This window comes from Vigna angularis, chromosome 6, assembly GCF_016808095.1.
Source record: "Vigna angularis cultivar LongXiaoDou No.4 chromosome 6, ASM1680809v1, whole genome shotgun sequence".
In the NCBI taxonomy this organism is placed as follows: domain Eukaryota; kingdom Viridiplantae; phylum Streptophyta; class Magnoliopsida; order Fabales; family Fabaceae; genus Vigna; species Vigna angularis.
In genome coordinates, this window is record NC_068975.1 from 34,330,644 (window position 1) to 34,351,652 (window position 21,009).

The 21,009-nt window shown below is 30.8% G+C and overlaps 2 protein-coding genes across 17 annotated transcripts; one reads left to right on the top strand and one right to left on the bottom strand.

Moving 5' to 3' along the window:
- Positions 1-4,911: 4,911 nt before the first annotated feature.
- Positions 4,912-10,605, top strand: LOC108343047 (trihelix transcription factor ENAP1). Of its 15 annotated transcripts, none has more exons than XR_008250187.1 (6): positions 4,917-6,419; positions 6,654-6,707; positions 8,230-8,702; positions 8,937-9,002; positions 9,100-9,157; positions 10,298-10,470. XR_008250187.1 is itself a non-coding variant. In XM_052879702.1 (4 exons), exons 1-4 carry the CDS (start codon positions 5,528-5,530, stop codon positions 10,309-10,311), a joined length of 1,026 nt encoding a protein of 341 aa, XP_052735662.1. In that variant the 5' UTR covers positions 4,912-5,527; the 3' UTR covers positions 10,312-10,605. The 15 variants fall into 15 exon arrangements, 8 of the variants coding, with proteins under 8 accessions (XP_052735662.1, XP_052735663.1, XP_052735664.1 ...); XR_008250189.1 differs by having other exon boundaries at positions 9,100-9,137; XR_008250184.1 differs by lacking the exon at positions 8,937-9,002 and having other exon boundaries at positions 9,100-9,137.
- Positions 10,606-12,136: 1,531 nt separating this feature from the next.
- LOC108341933 (protein LIGHT-DEPENDENT SHORT HYPOCOTYLS 10) lies at positions 12,137-17,742 on the bottom strand. Of its 2 annotated transcripts, none has more exons than XM_017579619.2 (2): positions 16,898-17,742; positions 12,137-12,484 (listed from the first exon to the last, which is right to left on the bottom strand). In XM_017579619.2, exon 1 carries the CDS (start codon positions 17,461-17,463, stop codon positions 16,912-16,914), a length of 552 nt encoding a protein of 183 aa, XP_017435108.1. In that variant the 5' UTR covers positions 17,464-17,742; the 3' UTR covers positions 12,137-12,484; positions 16,898-16,911. The 2 variants fall into 2 exon arrangements, with proteins under 2 accessions (XP_017435108.1, XP_017435107.1); XM_017579618.2 differs by having other exon boundaries at positions 12,137-12,472; positions 16,898-17,739.
- Positions 17,743-21,009: the final 3,267 nt, after the last annotated feature.

Consider the following 21,009-nt stretch of genomic DNA (forward strand, 5'->3'; position numbering starts at 1 on the left):
ATTTTAGTAATGTGCATCGGGTTTTAGTAGACAAAAATACCCTTATATATCATGGATTCTAACTTTTAAAGTTAAGGGTATTTTAATAATTTTCATTCTCAAAACTAAAAAAAAAAAACCAAACTCTTACTCACCTCTCTCATTCCTCTCAACCTTTTCTCTTTCTCTTTCATCTTTCTCACTCCAACATTTTCTTTGTCATCCTTACTATAGCCTCAATTAAAAACATTAGAAACACTTACCGTCAAACAATTTGTCTTTCTAAAGAGTTGAGTCATTACATATTCACCTTCAGGCAGAAGTTCATTCAAGATCTCTTGAATTTCACCATCTTCACTAACCTCTCTAATTTCATCATTTGCATATGTTGAATCATCATCTGTAAAAAAAACCCTCCAGGCCAATTACCAATTCCTTTGGATGTCATTATGCTGGTAAGAATTAGATAAAATTATATACGACAAAAATTATAAAATGAAAACTCATTATAAAATCATTTTTTGTAAGAAATTGTTTAACAACGAGTGTTTCTGATTTTTTTCAGACCAATTACCAATTCCTTTGATGTTATGTTTGTGAAAATTAGATAAGAAAAAAATTATAAAATGAAAACTCATTATAAAATCATTTTTTGTAAGAAATTGTTTAAGAGCGAGTATTTCTAATTTTTTCCAGGTCAATTACCAATTCTTTTATGCTTGTGAAAATTATATAAAATTAGATAAGACAAAAATTATAAAATGAAAACTCATTATAAAATCTTTTTATGTAAGATTGTTTAGCAGCCAGTGTTTGTGATTTTTTTTTTCAGTTGAAGCTACCCTAGAATGACAGAGAAAATGTTGAAATCAGAGAGATGAAAGAGAAAGGGTTGAGACAAACGAGAGAGGTGAGCAAAGGTTTGAGGTTTTTGTTTAGTTTTGAGAATGAAAATTATTAAAATACCCTTAACCTTAAAACTTATAATCCATAATATATATAAGAGTATTTTTATCTATTAAAACCGGGTATATATACCAACTGAAAAACAGACATTTGCAAACCCTATAAACTTTAGAGAGGAGATTTTGTTTAGCTCCAAAAACATTAGGGTGGCAATGTGACGTGGGTTGCGTAGAGAGAGTTAGAGTTTTAAGCTGGTCGACTTGTATAAGTCAATTTGCATAATCTATTTCTTCTTTTTTTTTCATATATTTTCTTTTTAAATCTGAATCTAACCATGTAACGGATCGAGGACTTAAACTTATATTTGAATTTCCAACCCTTGCCACCTTAAAAACAAAATAAGTTAAAAAATATTTGATTTTTTTTACTATAACATGTAAAATTTAAAAGTAATCATAATTAGTTAGACATAATTAACGGAAAAAAAACATTTAAAGAATACAATGTTTGGTTCACATGATCAATTAAAGAAATATATGTCAATTATTTATATTTTCTAGTTTAAAACTAAAAAGTTATCAGTAAATTTATCCAACAAGTTTTTTTGATTACTAAAGAGAAAAGGTTTCCGGGGTGCCATAGTTTTTTATTAATATTTGTAATATAATAGCTTGAAATTTTGAATGAAATCATTTTTTTTAAAAGTACTTATTATTATTATTATTATTATTACTGGTTTTAAATTATTTTTAATGTTAAATTAGAAATTAATTTATACACTATTTTTTGTAGTTAAAATTTTAACAATTAGTATTAGAAATCAATTTAAACTCTAACTCGTGTACCAGTTATAATTTTTTTATTTATAAAAAAAAAAATTTAGGTTAATATTTATGTAAAAGTAATTTAAATTTATTATATATTTATTAAACTTTACAAAATGAAAGCCACGTGTAAAACTTGTGTTTTTAGTATTTCAAGATATAAAATAGCAGTTAGATAATGGATAGGTGGGTGCAATTATTGGATTAAATTCACAGGTTGCTCTTAAAATGTTCCTTGCTGTTACTAAACCATGTTTAAATTATTTTAATGCACGTAAAGATGTGTTTCATTGCAAAAAATGTAACTTTGCAAAGTTTTTATGATTTTTAATTTATAAAATCCTTTAAATTCTTGCAATACATTTAATCATTTCATATTTTATAAATCTTTTAAAATTCAAGTGACAAAAAGCTTAATAATAGAAGTCTATTAAAAGTTCTATAAAAAATATTTCATTCTTGTAAAAATACAATATTTTAAAAAAAGAATATCATTTAAATCCAATTCAATAACCTAATATAACAAGATACAAAATAAGCAAAGTAATTTTTTTTTTCTCTACACTTTTACCGAGCACCAACATCATTTTATTCAGTATATATAAGTTGAGTTTGGAATTTCACATGATGTCAAAGTTAATTGTTCAAATTTTCTCTTATGAAAGTTTTGAACATACACCAGTACTTGTTTATTATTAAAATTAAAATCATCATTGATTACATTAAACCTATAGCCGTTTGATTTTAGTTTTAGTTTTTTTCCAAAATAAAATTATATAAAAGTGAGACAACTAAATTTTAGTACAAAAGTTATCCATGTTATTACTTGTCATGGTAACATATTCACATTATAAAAAACTTGTTACTTTGTTAGAGACAAGTTTTACAGCACGTATCTAATTTCAAGTAATGTAAGTTGGGTATGCATCTATATATATGAACTACAAAGAGATTGACAACTAAGATAGGGTATTGAATTATTAATTTAGAATTTAGATCCTATTTAATAAAGAAACTGAATATTAAGAAGCAATGACATTAACTGAAATTGTAGATATACTCACTTTTTCATGGAACTGCTTGAATCTTTTTATAATTTTGCATGCATTAAATGTAAATAGAAAGATTAAAAGGAAGAAGTTGATTAGTACTGTTCAAGCAAATGTAAATGGAATACTCGGCGTAGATACAAAGTGTGGGAGAGAGAATATGATTCCTTCGTATGATGCAGCTTTTATACTTAAAAAGAAAAAAAAAAAGAGATTTGGTGGAGAAAATCCTAATTAGTACATTTCTTTAAACACCAAGAAATTTTTACATGATTTACCTATCTTTCACTCATGTGTGAAGGCACAACATCAAACTCATCCTCTATCGAAATAAGTACTTATATATATTTAATTAACTTTTAAATAATAAATTAGTTGTGAAATATTTTTCGTTAATTATAAATTAGGTTTCACTTAATTTATATTATTTTTAATTTAATAAAAAAGTTGAGGTCTAATCTAACTTATTAAATTGGGTTAATTAATTCAATTTAATTTGAGTTGCATCAACTCAATATGTTTGACGTGGGTTTGAATTCAGTAGATTATATTTTAATTTAAACAAACATGAAATAATCTAAACTTAATTCTACAATAATTTAATGTGAATTAACTTAATTTTATTAAATATTAATTTAATTTAATTCGGATTAGTATGAACTTAATCCACTGTAAATTTAGCTCTTCTTGAAGATAAATTTAACTTCACCCAACACGACATGAATTTGGCTGTAAATCTTACATAATTCAATTTAAAGTATATTGATTCATATTCATTTCAAATATCTTTACTTGAATAGGATGAAACTTATCCACGAATTAATCATAATTATTAATTTATAGAACTTTTGTTAGCATTTTAATTAGGTAGACTTTTTTTTATATTATTTTTTTTATCATACAGGCCTTTTTGTCATAGATTCATATTGATGAGGATTTAACCCTGAAATTGACAAGTTGAGGGAAGAAAGTGTGAGGTATTGCCATTGTTTCCAAAAATGTCTCTCCTTCAACTGTTTTGGGTGCTTACTATGGGCAATATCTCCAACTTAAAAATGAGAAGTCACTCACAGCACATGATTGTACTTATGTTTATCTCATGCCCAATAGTCTATTTCTTTTATGAAAACTCCTTTGGATCTGGAATTCACATTTTTTCTTTTGCGCAACTGAGTTGGAAACTCAAGAAATTTGAGACCTTTAGAGTGGTGAGTATAGTAAACAATGACATGACATATAGCTATTAATAGGCTTGTTTTACTTGTTATGTTAAATTTAATAAATTACTCTTAACAATTTTAAATGGTTGGAATTAATTAAAATAATTTCTAACTGCTTTTAAAACAAAGTTAAATGTTTGTAAATAAAATTTTACTTTTACACTTTTTTAAAACAAATTAAGTAAATAATCTTAAGTACATAGGCTTGATTATATAATTTTACGTAATATTTTTTATAACTATATAAAATTAAGTAATTAAATTAAATACTTTTATTAATCAATAATTTAAATATTAATTAAAATAATACTTTTAATATTATAGTAAAATGTCTTTGTTATCATTAATATCTTTTATAATTATTGTGTTGTTAAATAGTTAAAATAACTAATTATTTCATTTTTTAGACAAAAATTCACTTTAAAAATTAAAATAATTTTTTATTTAAAAAATATATAAAAATAAGAGTATGACCTAATAACCTTGAATTCCTTAAGCTGAAATTGCAAAGTAATAAAACAAAAATGAGTTACATGGGTTTTGTCTTAACTTTCTACTTGGTGGACAAGTATAACTTTATTTAAAAAGAAATTCTAATTATACATATGGTCATTCATAACTAAATTTAACATTTTGCACTACTATACAGATATTATTCTAATTTAATATTTGACTAATAAAAATGAATTACTTAATTAATTCATGTATTTTTTAAGAAAAATATATAAAATTAAATAATACTTACTAATTTTATTTGATAAAAATTATTAATTAAAAGTAAATAATTGCTTACTGTGGAATCGGAGTAGTCACGGATCGCGGCATGTTTATTTAAGAAAAGAAAACAGAAAAAGAGAGTGTAGAGGCAACGCAAGGTATATATTGCACCCACTGAATCTTAATCTTCAATCTTCACCAATCCACTGGCAGCTTAAGGCCTTGATCTTAATCTTAATTATCTTCTTAATCTCAAACTCTATCTCTCTCCTTAATTATAATTATTTGTCCTAAAATTATTATTAAAATGAAAATAAAATCTAAAAAAGAAGAAAAATACCAAACGGAATTTGAAGCCATCACACACCGCAAGTCAAGTCGGCAACAACGCGCGTTGGCCTCCCTCTCCAACCTTCACCCTCTAAAAATTCAAAACACATTGAAAAATTAGAATAATATGTATTTGCCCACACATTTATAAATTATAATCTATAATAATATAAACAAGTGGCATTGACAATGGAAATGGCATGATAAGATTATATGAATTGATTGATTAATTAATAAATGTGAAATTTAAAAAACAGAAAAATAATTGGGTGTTTCCGATAGTAGTTGTAGCGGTCAAGCCGAGCCGATCCGATGACGCGAGCCACTCACACACTGGGGGTTCCCCCAACAACACGCGCCCCTCCCCGGCGACCGTACCGTATTATCCCCCACCCTTCCCACTCTTTCGCCTTGCCGTTTCGCTTTCTCTCTCTTCTTTCTCTTTCCGCATTCCCTCTCTCTTTCTCTCTCTTCTTCCCCGAACCCTAATTTCTGTTTTCCGATGCCCGACTTCAACGACTCCATCGCGCCGCCGTCGCGCCCCGTCCCTGTTCGCGAGGACTGCTGGTCCGAGGAGGCCTCTTCCACGCTTGTTGACGCCTGGGGCCGACGCTACCTCGAGCTCAACCGCGGCAACCTCCGCCAGAAGGATTGGCAGGATGTCGCCGATGCTGTCAACGCGCTCCACGGACACACCAAGAAGACGCACCGCACAGACGTCCAGTGCAAGAACCGCATCGATACCATAAAGAAGAAGTACAAGATCGAGAAGGCTAGGGTTTCGTCCTCCAATGGTACTCTCTCTTCCTCCTGGCCTTTCTACGAACGATTGGATGCTCTGATTGGCCCTAATTTCAACGCCAAGAAACCTCCTTCCTCCTCGCCGTCTCCTTCGCCGCCTGTGGCTCTTCCGCTGCTTCCGCATCGGAAGAACCCTTCCTCCTCACCTGCGATTGCGGTGACACCGACGGCCGTCGCGCTGCCTCAGAAGCGTTCCGCCGCTGCGGCGGCGATGGACGAGGGTTATTTCAGAAGAAATTACTCCGCTGTTGCCGCGGCTGCGGCGGCTGCGGAGGCTGACGAAGACGAAGAGGAAGAGGAAGAGGAGGAGGCGGACGATGTGGAGGAGGAGGAGGACGAAGATGAAGGGAGGGGGAGCGAGGTGGAGGAAGGGGAGAAGGAGAGGGAAGGGATGAGGAGATTGGCGAAGGCGATAGAGAGGTTTGGTGAAGTGTATGAGAGAGTGGAGGGTCAGAAGCTGAGGCAGATGGTGGATTTGGAGAAACAGAGGATGCAGTTTGCTAAAGATCTTGAAGTCCAGAGGATGCAGATGTTTATGGACACACAGGTTCAGCTCGAGAGAATTAAGCGGGGGAAACGATCTGGCTCTAACGGTGAGATACAATTTCTTTCTACCTTTTCCTCCTTTTGGCTTGATTTGATCCGCGTTGTACTTTTTAGTGTTTGGTTTTTCAACGAACGAATTATGTTTTGAACTTGAGGGTTGTGGGTCGCCAGGGGATTCTTCGGTGAATTACATTTTTTTTGGGAAAAGAAAAATAGGTTTTGTGTGTTGCTTTTAGACTCTAGGCGTTCACTGAATGCTCTGAATTGGTTGTTTCTTGTAGTTCTGCAATTAAATATACTAGCAAGTGGTTCACTTTAGTACTTCGTTTTGGCAGGTATCATAGTTTATGTTGAGATATTTTTTTATGAACTGTTTTTCTATATAAATGGTTGAGGCATTGAGTTGAGGTAGTCTTCATGGCTATACATTTTTATCTGTGTTCTGATGTTGGTTTAGTATTATAATCACTTTTTTAAGCTTATGGTGACATTGACATTAATGTGGGTGGTCTATTAAAGCTTTTGATTGAAGGGTCCAACGTTATTCTTTTTGTATGGCTTATCTTAATCTCTAAGTTAGCTTGAATTTTTTATAAACTCAAGGATTCATTAGTGTTTTGGTGGACTAAAATGGTGTTCAAACCTTACAAATCACATGTATTGCTCATTAACTTCTGTATACAGATGTGTTTAGGTCTGCAAACATTTTTTTTATCTTTCTTTGTGGTAGTAGTGTGTGGAAGATTCTCACATTCAAAGCTTTGTTTCTTAGTTCTGCATTCAGTGGCTGTTGTTAATGATATATTTCCCTTTCCTTTTGTATCTGAGTGAAATAGAGCCAATCTTGGTAAATTGATGCTGTGTTTCTGCTTTTATAAATGCAGTGCTGAACCATGTGTGGTACATGTGTGCTATATTTCAACTTTCATAAATGTGATGCGGTTTTGGGTAGTTGTGTACTAATATGTAAGGTAAATCGGGGGAAACATGTTGATGATTGAACTCCTGGATATTTTGTGGCACACTGATGTTGATTTAGTGGATAGGAAACCGCTACCATGCAGTAGCTTTAGTAGATGGATATTAGGAATATGATGGCAGTTATATGTTGACTAAAAATAACACAATTGGTAACACATGATTTCTCTGCCAAATTGAGAAATATTGTCTATGCCATACCTTCAATACCAAGAAAGGCTTTATGAATGTTATTTACTAATCTTGTTTAGTATTATTAAAAATGGATTCCTATTTTGTGTCCATTTTTACAAAACGACTTTAATGAGTTAACTTTATAAATTTAAGGTCCCTTATGGATTCTTGAATCTGTTGTATATGGTTATTTGAACTCGTGGTTTTGCAAAGTTGAGGCACAAATGTCATAATGAATTTAACTTTCTCCTGTGTATTCTTTAGCAACTAAGGAGTAATTGTCTGCTATTACTGACAATGAACGCTGAACTTGTACAAATTGCTCTCTGGTTTGCCTGGTCATCTATGGACAATGGCTTAAGAATGTGTCCAAACTAGTACCTATACCCGTGCAATGCATGGATATAGGTACTAGTTTGAATTCGGAAATGTAGCCTGTGTTGACTAAAAAAAACGATGTGGCGGTAGTGGGAGAAGCAACATGTTGGTTAGTGAATGTGCCACTTGTTCGATCTTGAAGCAGGCACAACCCATTCCTAATTTAGCTTAATTTATTTTGTTTTTTTTTTCTAGCTTAATAGAGTCACTTATTTTAATTTAAAAATTAGCCATTTTAAATGTTGTATTTGGGTACATCTTACGAAACTGAGGAACTTGATATGAACTCTGAATATTTCTTATGTGCCCACCACAAACCTATTTCAGTCCAGTTCCATTTCAACTCAGTTAAGAGTTACGATTGATGTCATACAGCTCCCAAGCTGTCCATGTGGTTTGAATTCTCAAAGGAAAACCTTCAGTGTCCTCTCTAGTTATTTGTACTTGTCATCTGTTCTCAACATAGGTAGGTAATGGTGAAGTCTGGCAGGAAGCGGCATCTATTATCTGCTCTGTTCAAATCTTCAACAAAGGTGCAACTACAAGCACTGTAACATGTCCCAGGTTTTCTATCTGTGTGAAGTGAGCCGGATTTTTTAAAGAATGGGCTTGAGACACAGATAAAAGGCTCGGGAGGTTGATTTACCAAATGTCCTTTAATTCATTTACTCGGTTCGATAGATACCAGTATGGTTCAAGTTGATAGATTTCATTTAAATATGGATTGATGATGAGTTAATGATTCCAGTTGCTACATGATCCCTATTGGTACGGATGTGCAAAGCTAGGTTAGGATCAAGGTATCCAATCTGTAGCTTAGTTGTTTTGTTTCTTATTTCTGCATGGTGCAGCTCTTTTCTTTGTCCTCTGATTATTGCTTGCTAATCTGCATAATAGAAAAGTTAGGATACTATTTTAGAGAAGTTTCTAATATCGATGAATTAAAAATCAGCAAGATTCCATTTGTCCTGTACTGAAGTAATGATGACCTAGATCCTCAGTAAGGTCCTATGCTGAGAACATTAAGTGTGTAGATGAAAATTTGATGCTGGCTCTGGCTTGCTGGTGGCTTTGAACCCCCTCAGTTGGATTGGCTTCTGGTCAATTGTTGTTCCCCAATTTTATCCTTTTTACCACTCCAGTTTTCTTATATTAAATATATAATTTGGACATATCTTCCTGTCAAACAATGAATAGGTACGACACATTATGTGCTTGAAGAAAGGAGGAGAACGGTGAGTTATTGGTTTGGAAGGTATGGGGTTTTGAGCAAGTTTGATTTTGTTGTAGGAGAAAAAGAAGAGAACTGGAAACCAGTAATACTTTTCTTTTGATGTTGTTTTCAGTCGTAATATTCATAAAAATCAAGACAGTGAGGAAAATGGTAAAGATTCCTTTGATTATCGAGGTTGTCTTATTTCTACCCTGTTTCTTATTGTATGTGTTAGGATTATAACTTATATCACTTATATGACGATGTAAGGACTATTTTTTTTTTGCTTGAGAAACGGTAGTTTTACTATCTTTTTAAATTCACTTGATTCGTTTTCAGGCCAGTGCTACTAAATGTCAGCTTTCTAGGAGTTATGGGTTTAAGAAAAGTGCCAATAAGATGTTCCGTTTTTAATGTTTGCATAATTTGTAGTAATGCGATCTCAACAAATAAGGAGTTACAGATGATCTTTGGGGTTTTAGTTCCGTGGTTTCGGTGGGATGAGTACCAGTGTGTTTTTTATTTTCATTTCTAAGCATGTAAATGGAAAAGCAAGAACTAGTTGCATATTGGTAAAATGTGCGTTAGGTTCCTTTCCAGCAGTAGAAAACCAAACACTTGTAACCTTGCTTCACTTCATATTTATATTGCTGAGCTCAGCGAGACAACTGCTTCAGATTACTAATCAATCCAAGTTTGTTTGGTTTTAGTCATTCAGGAATAAGTGTCATTTCATAGATATCTTTAGGTACAAAAATCTGGAATTCTTATCCAATCTCATTTTATACACTTTGATTATTACCTGTGGATAAATATTACCACTTAAAGGCATTCGTGTTTTTTAATTTCAATTGATTGCATGCATATATACTATGGAGGTGGTCTAGATAAGGTGTCACTTTAGAAATAATTTATTTTTTGCTGTTTCAATACAATTATGTAAATGTGTCCGTTTCTTTTGACTTGAAACATACAGGAATTATGTTGTGGTTGTTAGAATCTTGGTGATCTACGATCTGATCTAACTAGTGAAATAATACCATAAGAGTAGTTATGAATTATTCTTTTATTCTAAACCTTTTGTATTTAAAGAAGTATTTATAATTTCAGATTGAACATATCTTAATATACACTTCTCACAGCTCTGCTGAACTATTTTGACAAAATTGTTCATTGCTGCAGATATGTATAGCTAGCCTGGTGAAGTGGGCGATGGTTGGATAATGGTGCTTGAAAAACTGTCTTGGTTTGGGTCTAGTCGTGGGAAAAGTACATATCTTCAGCTGATATACTGTCATGAGGGAAATATCTCCTATAGAAATTTATCCTGGAGTAATTTTGGATTCTTTTAGCTAGCCTTTTATTTGTTGTTATTAGTCCTTCCTTATAAATTAAATCAGCGACTGTGCTAGGCCTAATTTGGCTCCGATATAGAATTTGCTCCAATGTATAACACTCTTATGCCAAATGCCCTCCCTTTTCCCTTTTCACTACCTGGTTTGTTTTTTCAAAGCGCTGTGATAAGTTAGACAGGTAATTAACAAAACAACATAGTTTCCATTGTCGTCCAGTTTCTCACATTAAAAACGCCTAGCTAATATTAGTAAAAACAAACTCGGTCCGTGAAAAAATGTGTACTTTGTTCGAACTCGACCAAAAATTTCTCATTTGTTCTGCTTGTGTTTGATATATAAGCCCTTATTTCAAAAACTTACTCCGACATAGGCAATGTATATATTCATTGTTGAATAACCATTTGTTACCTTAGTCCAAGTCAAAATTGGTGTTTCTCAAAGTTCATCTACTATTCCACTTATTCTTCGACTACATGGGTGGTTTGGATTTTGGAAAAGCTCGTTCGTCATCGTTACAAAAAACTCGACTTGGAAATGGTACGAAATTTGTGTTTAGTCACTACTTTATTTTAGTAGTTTACAAATTTTAAAAACTAAATAGTTTTCAAAAGCTTAAGAATTAAATAATTATGCAAACAAGCCATAAACACCTTGGTGCATGCTTGCATTTCCGATCTCGTGTACTCAAAAGTACGACATCTCCTTACATGCATATGACTATCATATACTATGCAAGGACTTTTTTTTGTGCATATTAGTATAAAGGATTATAGTCTTTTTTAATCCTTTCGGGAGACATGCAAGCTAAAAGAGTAGAAAAGTCTTTAATTAGAATATTTAGTTTCAATTTTTTTGTGGGTTTGAAATCCTCTTATTTATAATTAGTTAAGTTTCTTAGGATATGAGTTGTGTTTCATTGAAGGTGATTCTTGATAAACTTTCGTCTTCATTTATTAATTGATTGATCTTTCTATCCCATGGATAAAGATTTGCATAAGTTAAAAGTTGAACTTGTGTAAAAGTCAAATAACTAAAATCATACTTTTAATTTAAAAATTAATATGTTTAATAAAGTTTTAAATCTTACTGAAATTTTGGTGACAATGAAATACACATGCTTTTTAATAACATCTGTCATTGCGTACAAGTAACAATGGGTCTTTCCTATTGCTGCTATTGTGTAGATAAGGATGATGATTCTTCAATTACATAATTTCATATATTTAAAAATATAGAGACAAGTACGACGATGAAATAAGATAATAACAACCTCAACAATTTAACTAAAATTCAAACTTGAAACTTAATAAACCCTGTTATTATTTAATCATCTTATAAGATTCGAAAGGGAATTAAGTGATTTTAACATATACGAACGAGGAACCGTTTAATACACTTTGTTCGTAGGCAAATTGAATAGCCAAAAATAACGGGGGAGGGAGGGAATGGTTGAAAACTTCAGTGCCTATAACTTTCCTTAATCTTGTAATTATAATTCTTCCAATGCAATGCCTCAAATGCAGCAACATATGAGAGATCTCATTTTTGACTGCTGCTTCAGAATTATATAAGGGACGGACAAGTGCATGTTTTGTAATGAGATTGTGATGAAGATTTTAATTATTGAATATTTGGACGGAAGCTTTCAGATGTGTATGGACATGTGTGAGAAAGGATATATATAAGATCGTATAAAATAGTAAACATCTGTAAATCTATCCATTCGATCCTCAACGTTTCTATTTTGGGGAAGAGGTCTAATATGTGATAACAACTTACAAGATAGAACATATATATATGCATATATATTTAAGACCTACTCAGACCAAACTTGCTCCAAAAGGATTATTATGTTCAGAACTACGTACTAATTAAGTAATGGGATTTCAATATTTTTCTGTCATAATTTTTAGTCGAAGCAGCAGAATGATGATACTTTTAGGACATGCTCTTTCACTTTCGCGTATTAAATCCCCAGTTCGAGTAAGTCTTCGTCAGGCCCCTGCATGCAACACTGCTTAGCAAAGTCACTTGTTACAATAATATACATAATCTCACTGAGAAGTCACTATAAAAATTTGATTGCAATACATAGAAGCATTTTCGAAAAAACTAAATCTTTGTTTCTGCAAATATGCACACCAAACATGCAAAAGTAGTTTAGTTTAGGTGAAGTCAGACATTATGGTGCATGTCGTCCAACTTGTTTGGTGCCAAAAGAAGTTTCATCATTCTGTACAATGCAGTTTGTTTTCAGAATACTTTTGACTCTAATTTCTTATACTTTTACATTTTAATAAAAATGAAAAAGTAGAATAATATATAAAAATAAAAGATTCATTCATTATTTTAAGATTTTAGATAAAAAATGATATGAATCGATATTAATTTTAAATCTTATTGGTGTTTAAGTCTCTAGAGACTGTTTGTTTTTATCATTCAACCAAAAATAAATAAACTCTAAGCATATTTATAGATGCTAATTAATGGTATGATGCATCACATTCGTAAATAGTTTATGTGTAGGAATTTATTTATGTATACATAATATATTATATTGTAGTACAATACAATTTAGGCCAAATTCGACTGCTTTATAAATTTCTATACATATATAACGAATCCGGTCTCTCAGTTTTTTAAGATTAAACAATTATACCCAACTGTTAACATGTAATCTTCTAATAATAAAAAGCATACTCTATATTAGCACTGACGATTGCTTAGTACTAAGATATATTTAAAATAAAATTAAATAAAAGAATTTTTCATGAAGTTATATATATTAACGTTTTTAATTCATAATAATTAAATGATATATCCATAGACTAAGATTGTTTATATATTTAAAAATAGATTAAAGCCTGCAATTTATTACAAGTATATGATAGTAATAGTTAAACCAACAGTTAACATCTATTAAGAAGGGCTAACCAAAATGAAAAACTGTTAATAAATATAATTTATTTTTAGAATATGTTCAGTGTCCAACAAAGAATGTATCTACTTAGAGTATCTCACACACACTGTTCATTCAAGGCCTTAATTATAACAACAAACAATATAGTAATAACATAATTTCCAAACACAGCATATTTAACGTTTGAAAGTGAAAAAAGAATTTATGGGAAGGGAAACCTTTAGAAATAATTAAAAATACTATTCATGTGGATAATGGCAATTTAGTGTTTTTTTTATTATTTTAATTTCTCATAGTCATAAATAATAAAAACCAATATTCCCTAAAAAGAATTTCTTATTAATATAAATTTTAAACATTATAAAATTTTAACTTAGTTAGAAATCTTAAAATCTTCCAAATTCATTGCAATAGCAGAAGGATTATGATGGGTCAAGTAAGAAAAAAGTAAGACTAAAACTTTAGTTTCTAGAATATTGTTAAACTTAAATGTATATATTGTAAAATGTGTAAATATTTAAACTTTAATGTTGATATATTATTAGAACATTTTTTTTACTATCATCTAAAGGTAAAAAGAACATTTTTATGATATTACAAATATTAATGTTTTTTAATAATCATATAACAATTTAAGATTGTTTGACTTATTAAATTTAAACTTTGCAGTAGTATTTTAATCAATTATTGTCTCCATTAACATTTATCCCACTATTTTGAGAAGGGTTGTGGTATAATGACAAATAAATTTATATTTATAGATGTTGTTTCAATATATTTTTATACTGACAAAAAATGTTTAGATTGAAGTGACATAGTTTAAATATAAGTATATTCAAATTTTTAGATTATATATATATATATATATATATATATATATATAAATATCTTCCTTCTTATATCTATTTTAGATTTAACTTGCTACATTTTTTAATTTATTTACTATTTTATTTTAAAATTTACATAATATAATTATTTATTAGTAATTAACATGTATTTAATTAAACATTTTTTATTTTTATTTGAATGTTTTATAAAGAGAGTAATTAATAAATATTTAAACAGATACAGATACAAATATAAGTATGGACACAAGTTCACACATATATTTATTTCCCGACTAAGAAAAAAATAATTTTACCTATCAAGTATAAAAAATATAAATAAGAACTATTACTTCATTAACAAACATATATCTCATCAACATAGTCTCCCATTATGTCTTGAATAGATTGACTTGATAAACTCATTAAATTGATTTGTCTTTTTAATCACTTCAAATGGGAACCATAATTGTTATAAACTATTTTTCAAAATCTAGTCAATTCAATCAACCTGATCTTTTTTTAACTCTTTGATTAATATACTTTAGACTTTAAAACTTTTTTTTTACTACTTTTATCCTATCCTTCTTTTTAAGTCATTTTATTATAGTCTTATCTAGTGTTAATAAGGGTTTTAATTATAAGTATTTTTATATTTTAGGTGAATAAATTAATGACACACATATATAATACATACATATACATAGACACGTACGAATTATAAAAAGATAAGCATCAAAAGAAACAAACAACAAATGATTAAATATTAATATTTTACCTCTTTAATTAATATTAATATTTTACCTCATTAATATAAAATTAAATATTTATAACTATGGTTTTAATTTTTTTTATTTCTTTCAAATTGACTATTTTCTTGTAATTCCAACAAAATAAGTTAAAATATAAGTTCAGATTCCGTTTTACACTGCATTCAGACCAATTCATACAAATAACAAAAAGTAGAAACAGAAATGACAAATGAGTGAGGTAGAAGAAAAGAAGGAATACGAGAAAAAATGAGGTAGAAGATAGGAAAATGAACGTATGTATATGTTGTCTCTTCCTAGGCTCAAAATCAAGCCATGATGGAATATCATTCAATCATCATCAGTCTTGGTATGCTTTGCCATGAACACAATTTTCTACCAACCATGAGACAGTGTTTATAAGAACCCAACATTCAACTACGTGATGGGACAACAACGATGAATAAGTGGGGGTCATTTCAAGCAAATATTTGTTTCTTTATACTCTATTACTTCACTCACTGACTCTATGTCATAATTATAGTAAGATTAAAATTGAAGAAAAAGTTCCTCTATGTTCTTGTTAGAAATTGAAATTAACGGTAATTAAGAAAACATTGTTTTTCAAGATGTTCGAAGAGAAGTTCCAATACATGAGCATGGTAGCATATATAAAAAGAGGCAGAGAGGGAGAGACACTATACCAACCAATGTGTCCCAGTGAAAATTTAAGTCAGTATATGTGCTAATAGTTTTAAAACTCTCAGAAGCAGACACATTAATGCACACTTACATAGTAATGACAAACAGGGAGATATCTTTCCGACAGAACAATCTTTTAAGTTGAGTTTATGATTAATCTATTTCTCTTTATATACATTATGTACTTTTACTATTATTTCTAAGTAAAAGATTCAAATTTTAACTTTCCTTTCTACTTTTTAGAGAATATTTGTGAATATACTTGTGAAGAGACAATATGTATATACGGTAGAGAGACAGACAAAAAGAAACGTCCTAGGTCATTTTCGTATAATCTCTCTTCACATTCACAACTACATTAATTAGTACACATTATAATAAGCACACACATGTCCATCACTGAACAAACCAACGTTTGTGTGATGCTGAGAGAGACAAACAGATAAAAATGAACTTTTGTCTACCTTGTTTGTAATGTGACACAATATTTTTATGGACCACACTACCGTACAGATGGTCTTAGAGAAGGATTCGGTTTTATTAATTAAAAAGCACGTATTCGATTAAAATAAAAAACCGAAATTGAAGTACGTTTCAGGTTCTACGTTGGTTTGTATGAATAACATGCAACGTATATGTGAAGCTGGCATGGCCATGGGGAGCAAAAACATCAAGCATAATCAGAAATAGGGCCAAAATCAGCATAAAGTGCCTACCTGAGAATTATTTAATTAGGAAACTGCAATAACAGTGTTTTGAATGATAGGAGAGAGAAAGAGAGAGTGAAAAGGATACAATGGAGAGAGAGAGAGGGTATCCTTTCTAGACTAATTATTATTCTTTTCCGTCTTTAGCTGCTATATTACTCTACTCAAACAATTTCTCAATCCACCATGGGAATTTAGGGTTTGTTTGTGTCATGCTTCTAGGGTTTGTGTTATGTATAGTTGTATACTCCATAGTATTTCCATGGCTAACATAGTTTTTTATTAAAAGCTTGAATTTTTGCAATTATTGTAGTGTGAGTCTATCTTATATATATATATATATATATATATATATATATATATATATATATATATATATGCATAGTGATGAGGTTTGTTAATCAACCTACCGACCCACAGGTAATGAGTGTTTGTCCTATCTACAGAGAGAAGGGATTTGTGGCATATAAATTGAAAACATACCAAAAATCAAGAAACAGATGAATGATTGATATTAGAAATTACCATCGATATCGATCTCAAGTGGCCAATTGCTTGAGGGACTTGGGAGGGTGATGAGGGCCCTTGAGTTGGTTCTTCTTCTTCTTTTTCTTGGTGTAAGGGATGCCTCTTGCCTTTGCTTGACACTCCTTCACCTCACGAAGGTACACGCGAATAGCTCCGCTGCCAAAGGGGTTGGTCTCCGGCGACCCTCCGTGCTCCTCGTAGGCGGCCCGAAGCCGTCCGATGAGCGCATCCAGACTCCCCCATGCCTGTCTCAGAGGACAGGTGCATGGCGCCGGCGGATCGGGCTGCCCGAAGAAGATGCAACCGTGGAGGTGGACCTTGGTTTTTCCGAACTGGTCCAGGTAGCGAAGGAACTCGAGCACGTGGTTGAAGTTACACTGGGAAAGCGAAACTGGCGGTGTCTGGTTCTTGAGGTACTGTCCAAAGGTGTTCCAGTCTCGGCGCTTCTGCGATTCGTAGCGGCTGAGAGGGGCGGGGACCTGCTGCTGATGGCGCTGATCAGAGGCGACGGCGGCGACAGCCCTTGACGATGAGGGTGCTTGGTTGTGCATTTGGGTGGACATGGTGAGAATTGGAATAGGTATGAGTGGAAGGAGAAATATGAGACAGGAGAGGTGGAAGAAGAAGAGGTGAAAGAAAAGAATGTGTTAGTGCAGTGGAGAAAGATGAAAATCACATCTTGGGGTCTTTTGAGAGGACATGTTATGGGCCCTATTTCAAGGTGCTTTTGTTCCCCTTTTCCTACCCCTTCCCCCTCTCATATTTCCATTTCCACTTTTTACCTATTTGCACTAACTTTTATATATGTATCTTCATTTTTTAACCATAAACCAATATATATACCATCGATCATAATATTTTTTTTATTGATGATAATTTTGTAGCATGCATAATGAGGTGTTATATGCTATAAATAATTAAAAGGCTATATACTTATTTTATTGTTTTTGTGTAATTGAAAGAAGGCAATTAGAATTAGTGTGTTACCGCGTAGTCGGTGTGGTTTGGTGCTTGTAGTCCAAGTGTGTCTGATTTGATTTAGTCCACTACTAATCAACTTGGTTATCCATAATCATCAGTGCTTTGTGAGCTAATAAGATTACATCTATTATTTTTTATCAGATTCTGGTCTGCTCTTTTTATTTGTGCTCGTATGCAAAGGTTACTATGACTCATATGAACGTGTATGTAGGGGAAGGGATTTAACTACATAGTATGGTTCAAGTATTCAAATATTAATTGGTTTCGAATTTCTTTCACTTACACAGTAATTGCAACTTTGCTTTCATTCCAATTATTAAGTTTTTTTTCCTGCAATTCAAAAGAATTGTGAGATTTTTTTATCAGCAAAAAAATATATTACTGCAACAAATATGATGTTTTAGTAAAAAAATTATATACAAAAAATAACGGAAATTAATAAGCACTGTGATTTCTACTATCCCAATCCATAAATATATAAACAAATAATTAAATATCAGATCACGATCTTACATTATATGTCTCTGCGATTCATATAAATACAAATGTAAATCTATTTAGCAAACAACTTGTGATAAAATTAGTAGCCTATTATGGTTTGCTCCAAAATATCACCTAATAAATTTGTGACTATGGTCATCATATGTCATTAAATGGATACATTTTATTAGTCTTTTGTTGGGTGAATAAAGGACCATTTAGTCTTTAAAAGGTAAAACAATTTTTTTAAACGTCATATAAAAAAACTAAAAATAAAATATATCTTTTAAAATTTGAGTTATAATAATAAAATTAATTTTAATTTTAAATATATAAATTACAATACATAGATATGTTTTAATAACATATTTTATAATTTATTCAAAAGTAATTATTATTTTCTAAAATAATGTTGTCTGAAATTGTATGGACGAATTGGATCTATGAATATTTAGATTAAATAGACTAAGGAAAAAATTAATTGATTTATATTCAAAAAAATTTAATCTAACCTGATAAACTTTATAGATTTTTTCACTTTTTAAGTCAAGTTCATATTCACATGGTCATTATCTAGAGAAAATAAAACCCAATTTTTAATAGACAAATCGCATAACTAATTTTAGTTAAATTTTACCTTTAGTGAAACCAAAATTTTCATATTAGTTAATTGTTTTTGAAAAAGTTACTTAAACATTGTAGTTTTTTTAATTTACTTTATGTACCTGTATTTCTAACATGTTTCAATTGAAAATTCATAACTAATTCATCTTAACCAATTTAGTAATTGAAAAATTAATTAAAAATAAACATTTTGACTATAGCAATCCTAATAGTATTTTGAGTCACATATTATAAGTAATGTTTTGAGTGTTTCGAGAAATATTTACAAGTAATATATTTAGTATATATGTAATAATGTTGGACATAGTTAATTGCTAAAGTTGTTAAATGAGCATTATGCTATTTTCTATTTGAATTAGTTAGGAGTTGGATATGTTTATTAGTTATCTTTTTTTAACTTCTATATTAAGATGTCTGTCTAACTAGTTAGATAAGACGTTTCTTAGATTGTTTGTTTTAACTTTTTAATTGAACATTTAATTAAGTATTTTGTTGATTAAGTTCATGCAATTGTCTACAAAAGATACAATTTTTATTATCACATACAGTCTTTATAATTGATTCTTCATTTCTTAAATCTTGAGCCATAAGATTTTTAGTTGCTCTATTTGGGTCCACATCCCTACAAATTAAGGAAGTGAACTTATTACATGTGCATAGCAATGTACTTTTGTTGACTACTCTTATTTTTAAAATGAATATATGTACTATAAACTTACAAGTCAAAAGTTACTTATAACTTTATCTATGTTTCATGTGAATGTATACCTTATTGTTTAAAGGAAATTTTTGAACCTTCTCTTTAAGGAAGAGTCTTAATGAGAAGAATATGTTAAAGAAAAAAAAGAGATAAATGAACTCCCAAAATTAAAAGAATTTAATGAATTTCTTTATCAAAAGCTAAGAAAAGGTTGTGATGATATCGCTCATGATAAAAAAAAAAAGAGACTATATTTTTCATTTTATGTGTATATAGGTAAATATTTTTATTAATGCATTTACATTATATAGAATATTAAATATTCTATTTCGAGAGAAAATAAATATTTCTATTTGCCAACTAATCGAACTAGCTTCAATGTCATTTAATAGTCACAAAACATATATCTTAATATAAATATAGTATATGCGACTCATATTAGCACGGTTGAAACAAAATATATTGAGGCACGAAAATTAGTATCTGACAATTTACCAGAAAGGTCTCAGAACTGATTTAGGTTATTTTATACTATAGACTTAATGTAACTAGTTTGATTAGATCAAACATAGTGATGTGTATAGACATTAATTAAGAAAAATACTCAAATCAAACTAAAAATATATTGAATTTTAGAACCTTCTTCGTACTTTAAATGTTCTCAATGACTAAAGTCATCCAATGAATATCAAATTCTTTTTCAATCAGTTAGTTAGAAATTAATTATTTTTATTAATTATGTTTTTAGTATATTATATTATATTATATTATATGATGTTATATTTATTATATTATGTCACATTATATTATATTATTTATATTATATTAAGATGTGTCACGTCTCATTTATTACTATGCTGAATCACCTCTCTGCTTCCATTAATGCACCGTGCCACGCGTTCAGTGCATTAAAAAAAATCCTCCACCGATCCATGCATGCGCGCCACTTGTCAAATTAGAAACTTCTGAAGTCAGTGGTGGGGTGCATGTGTCGACGAGAGGGACGCTCGTCCGTCTGACAGTGGAATTTGAACAAAAGTGAATTTTCTGGAAAAATCTCCCACTCTCTCACGCGCACCTTCTCCCCTTCCAAACTCAGAATCTCCATTTCTCCTCCTTCTCTCTATAACCCTTCTCCTTCTCTCTTCTGCAACTTACCACCCTTTTCTCCGTTCACGTTTCAGCACCGTAGGAACGTTCCCTGCACCGTGAGCTTCATTTTAGATCGAACAACTTCCAGCTCTGTAACCGGTAAGTTTCCCAACCTAGACGCTCGTTTCTAGTTTCTCTGCAAACCCAAATTCAGCTGCATGCAAGGGTGAAA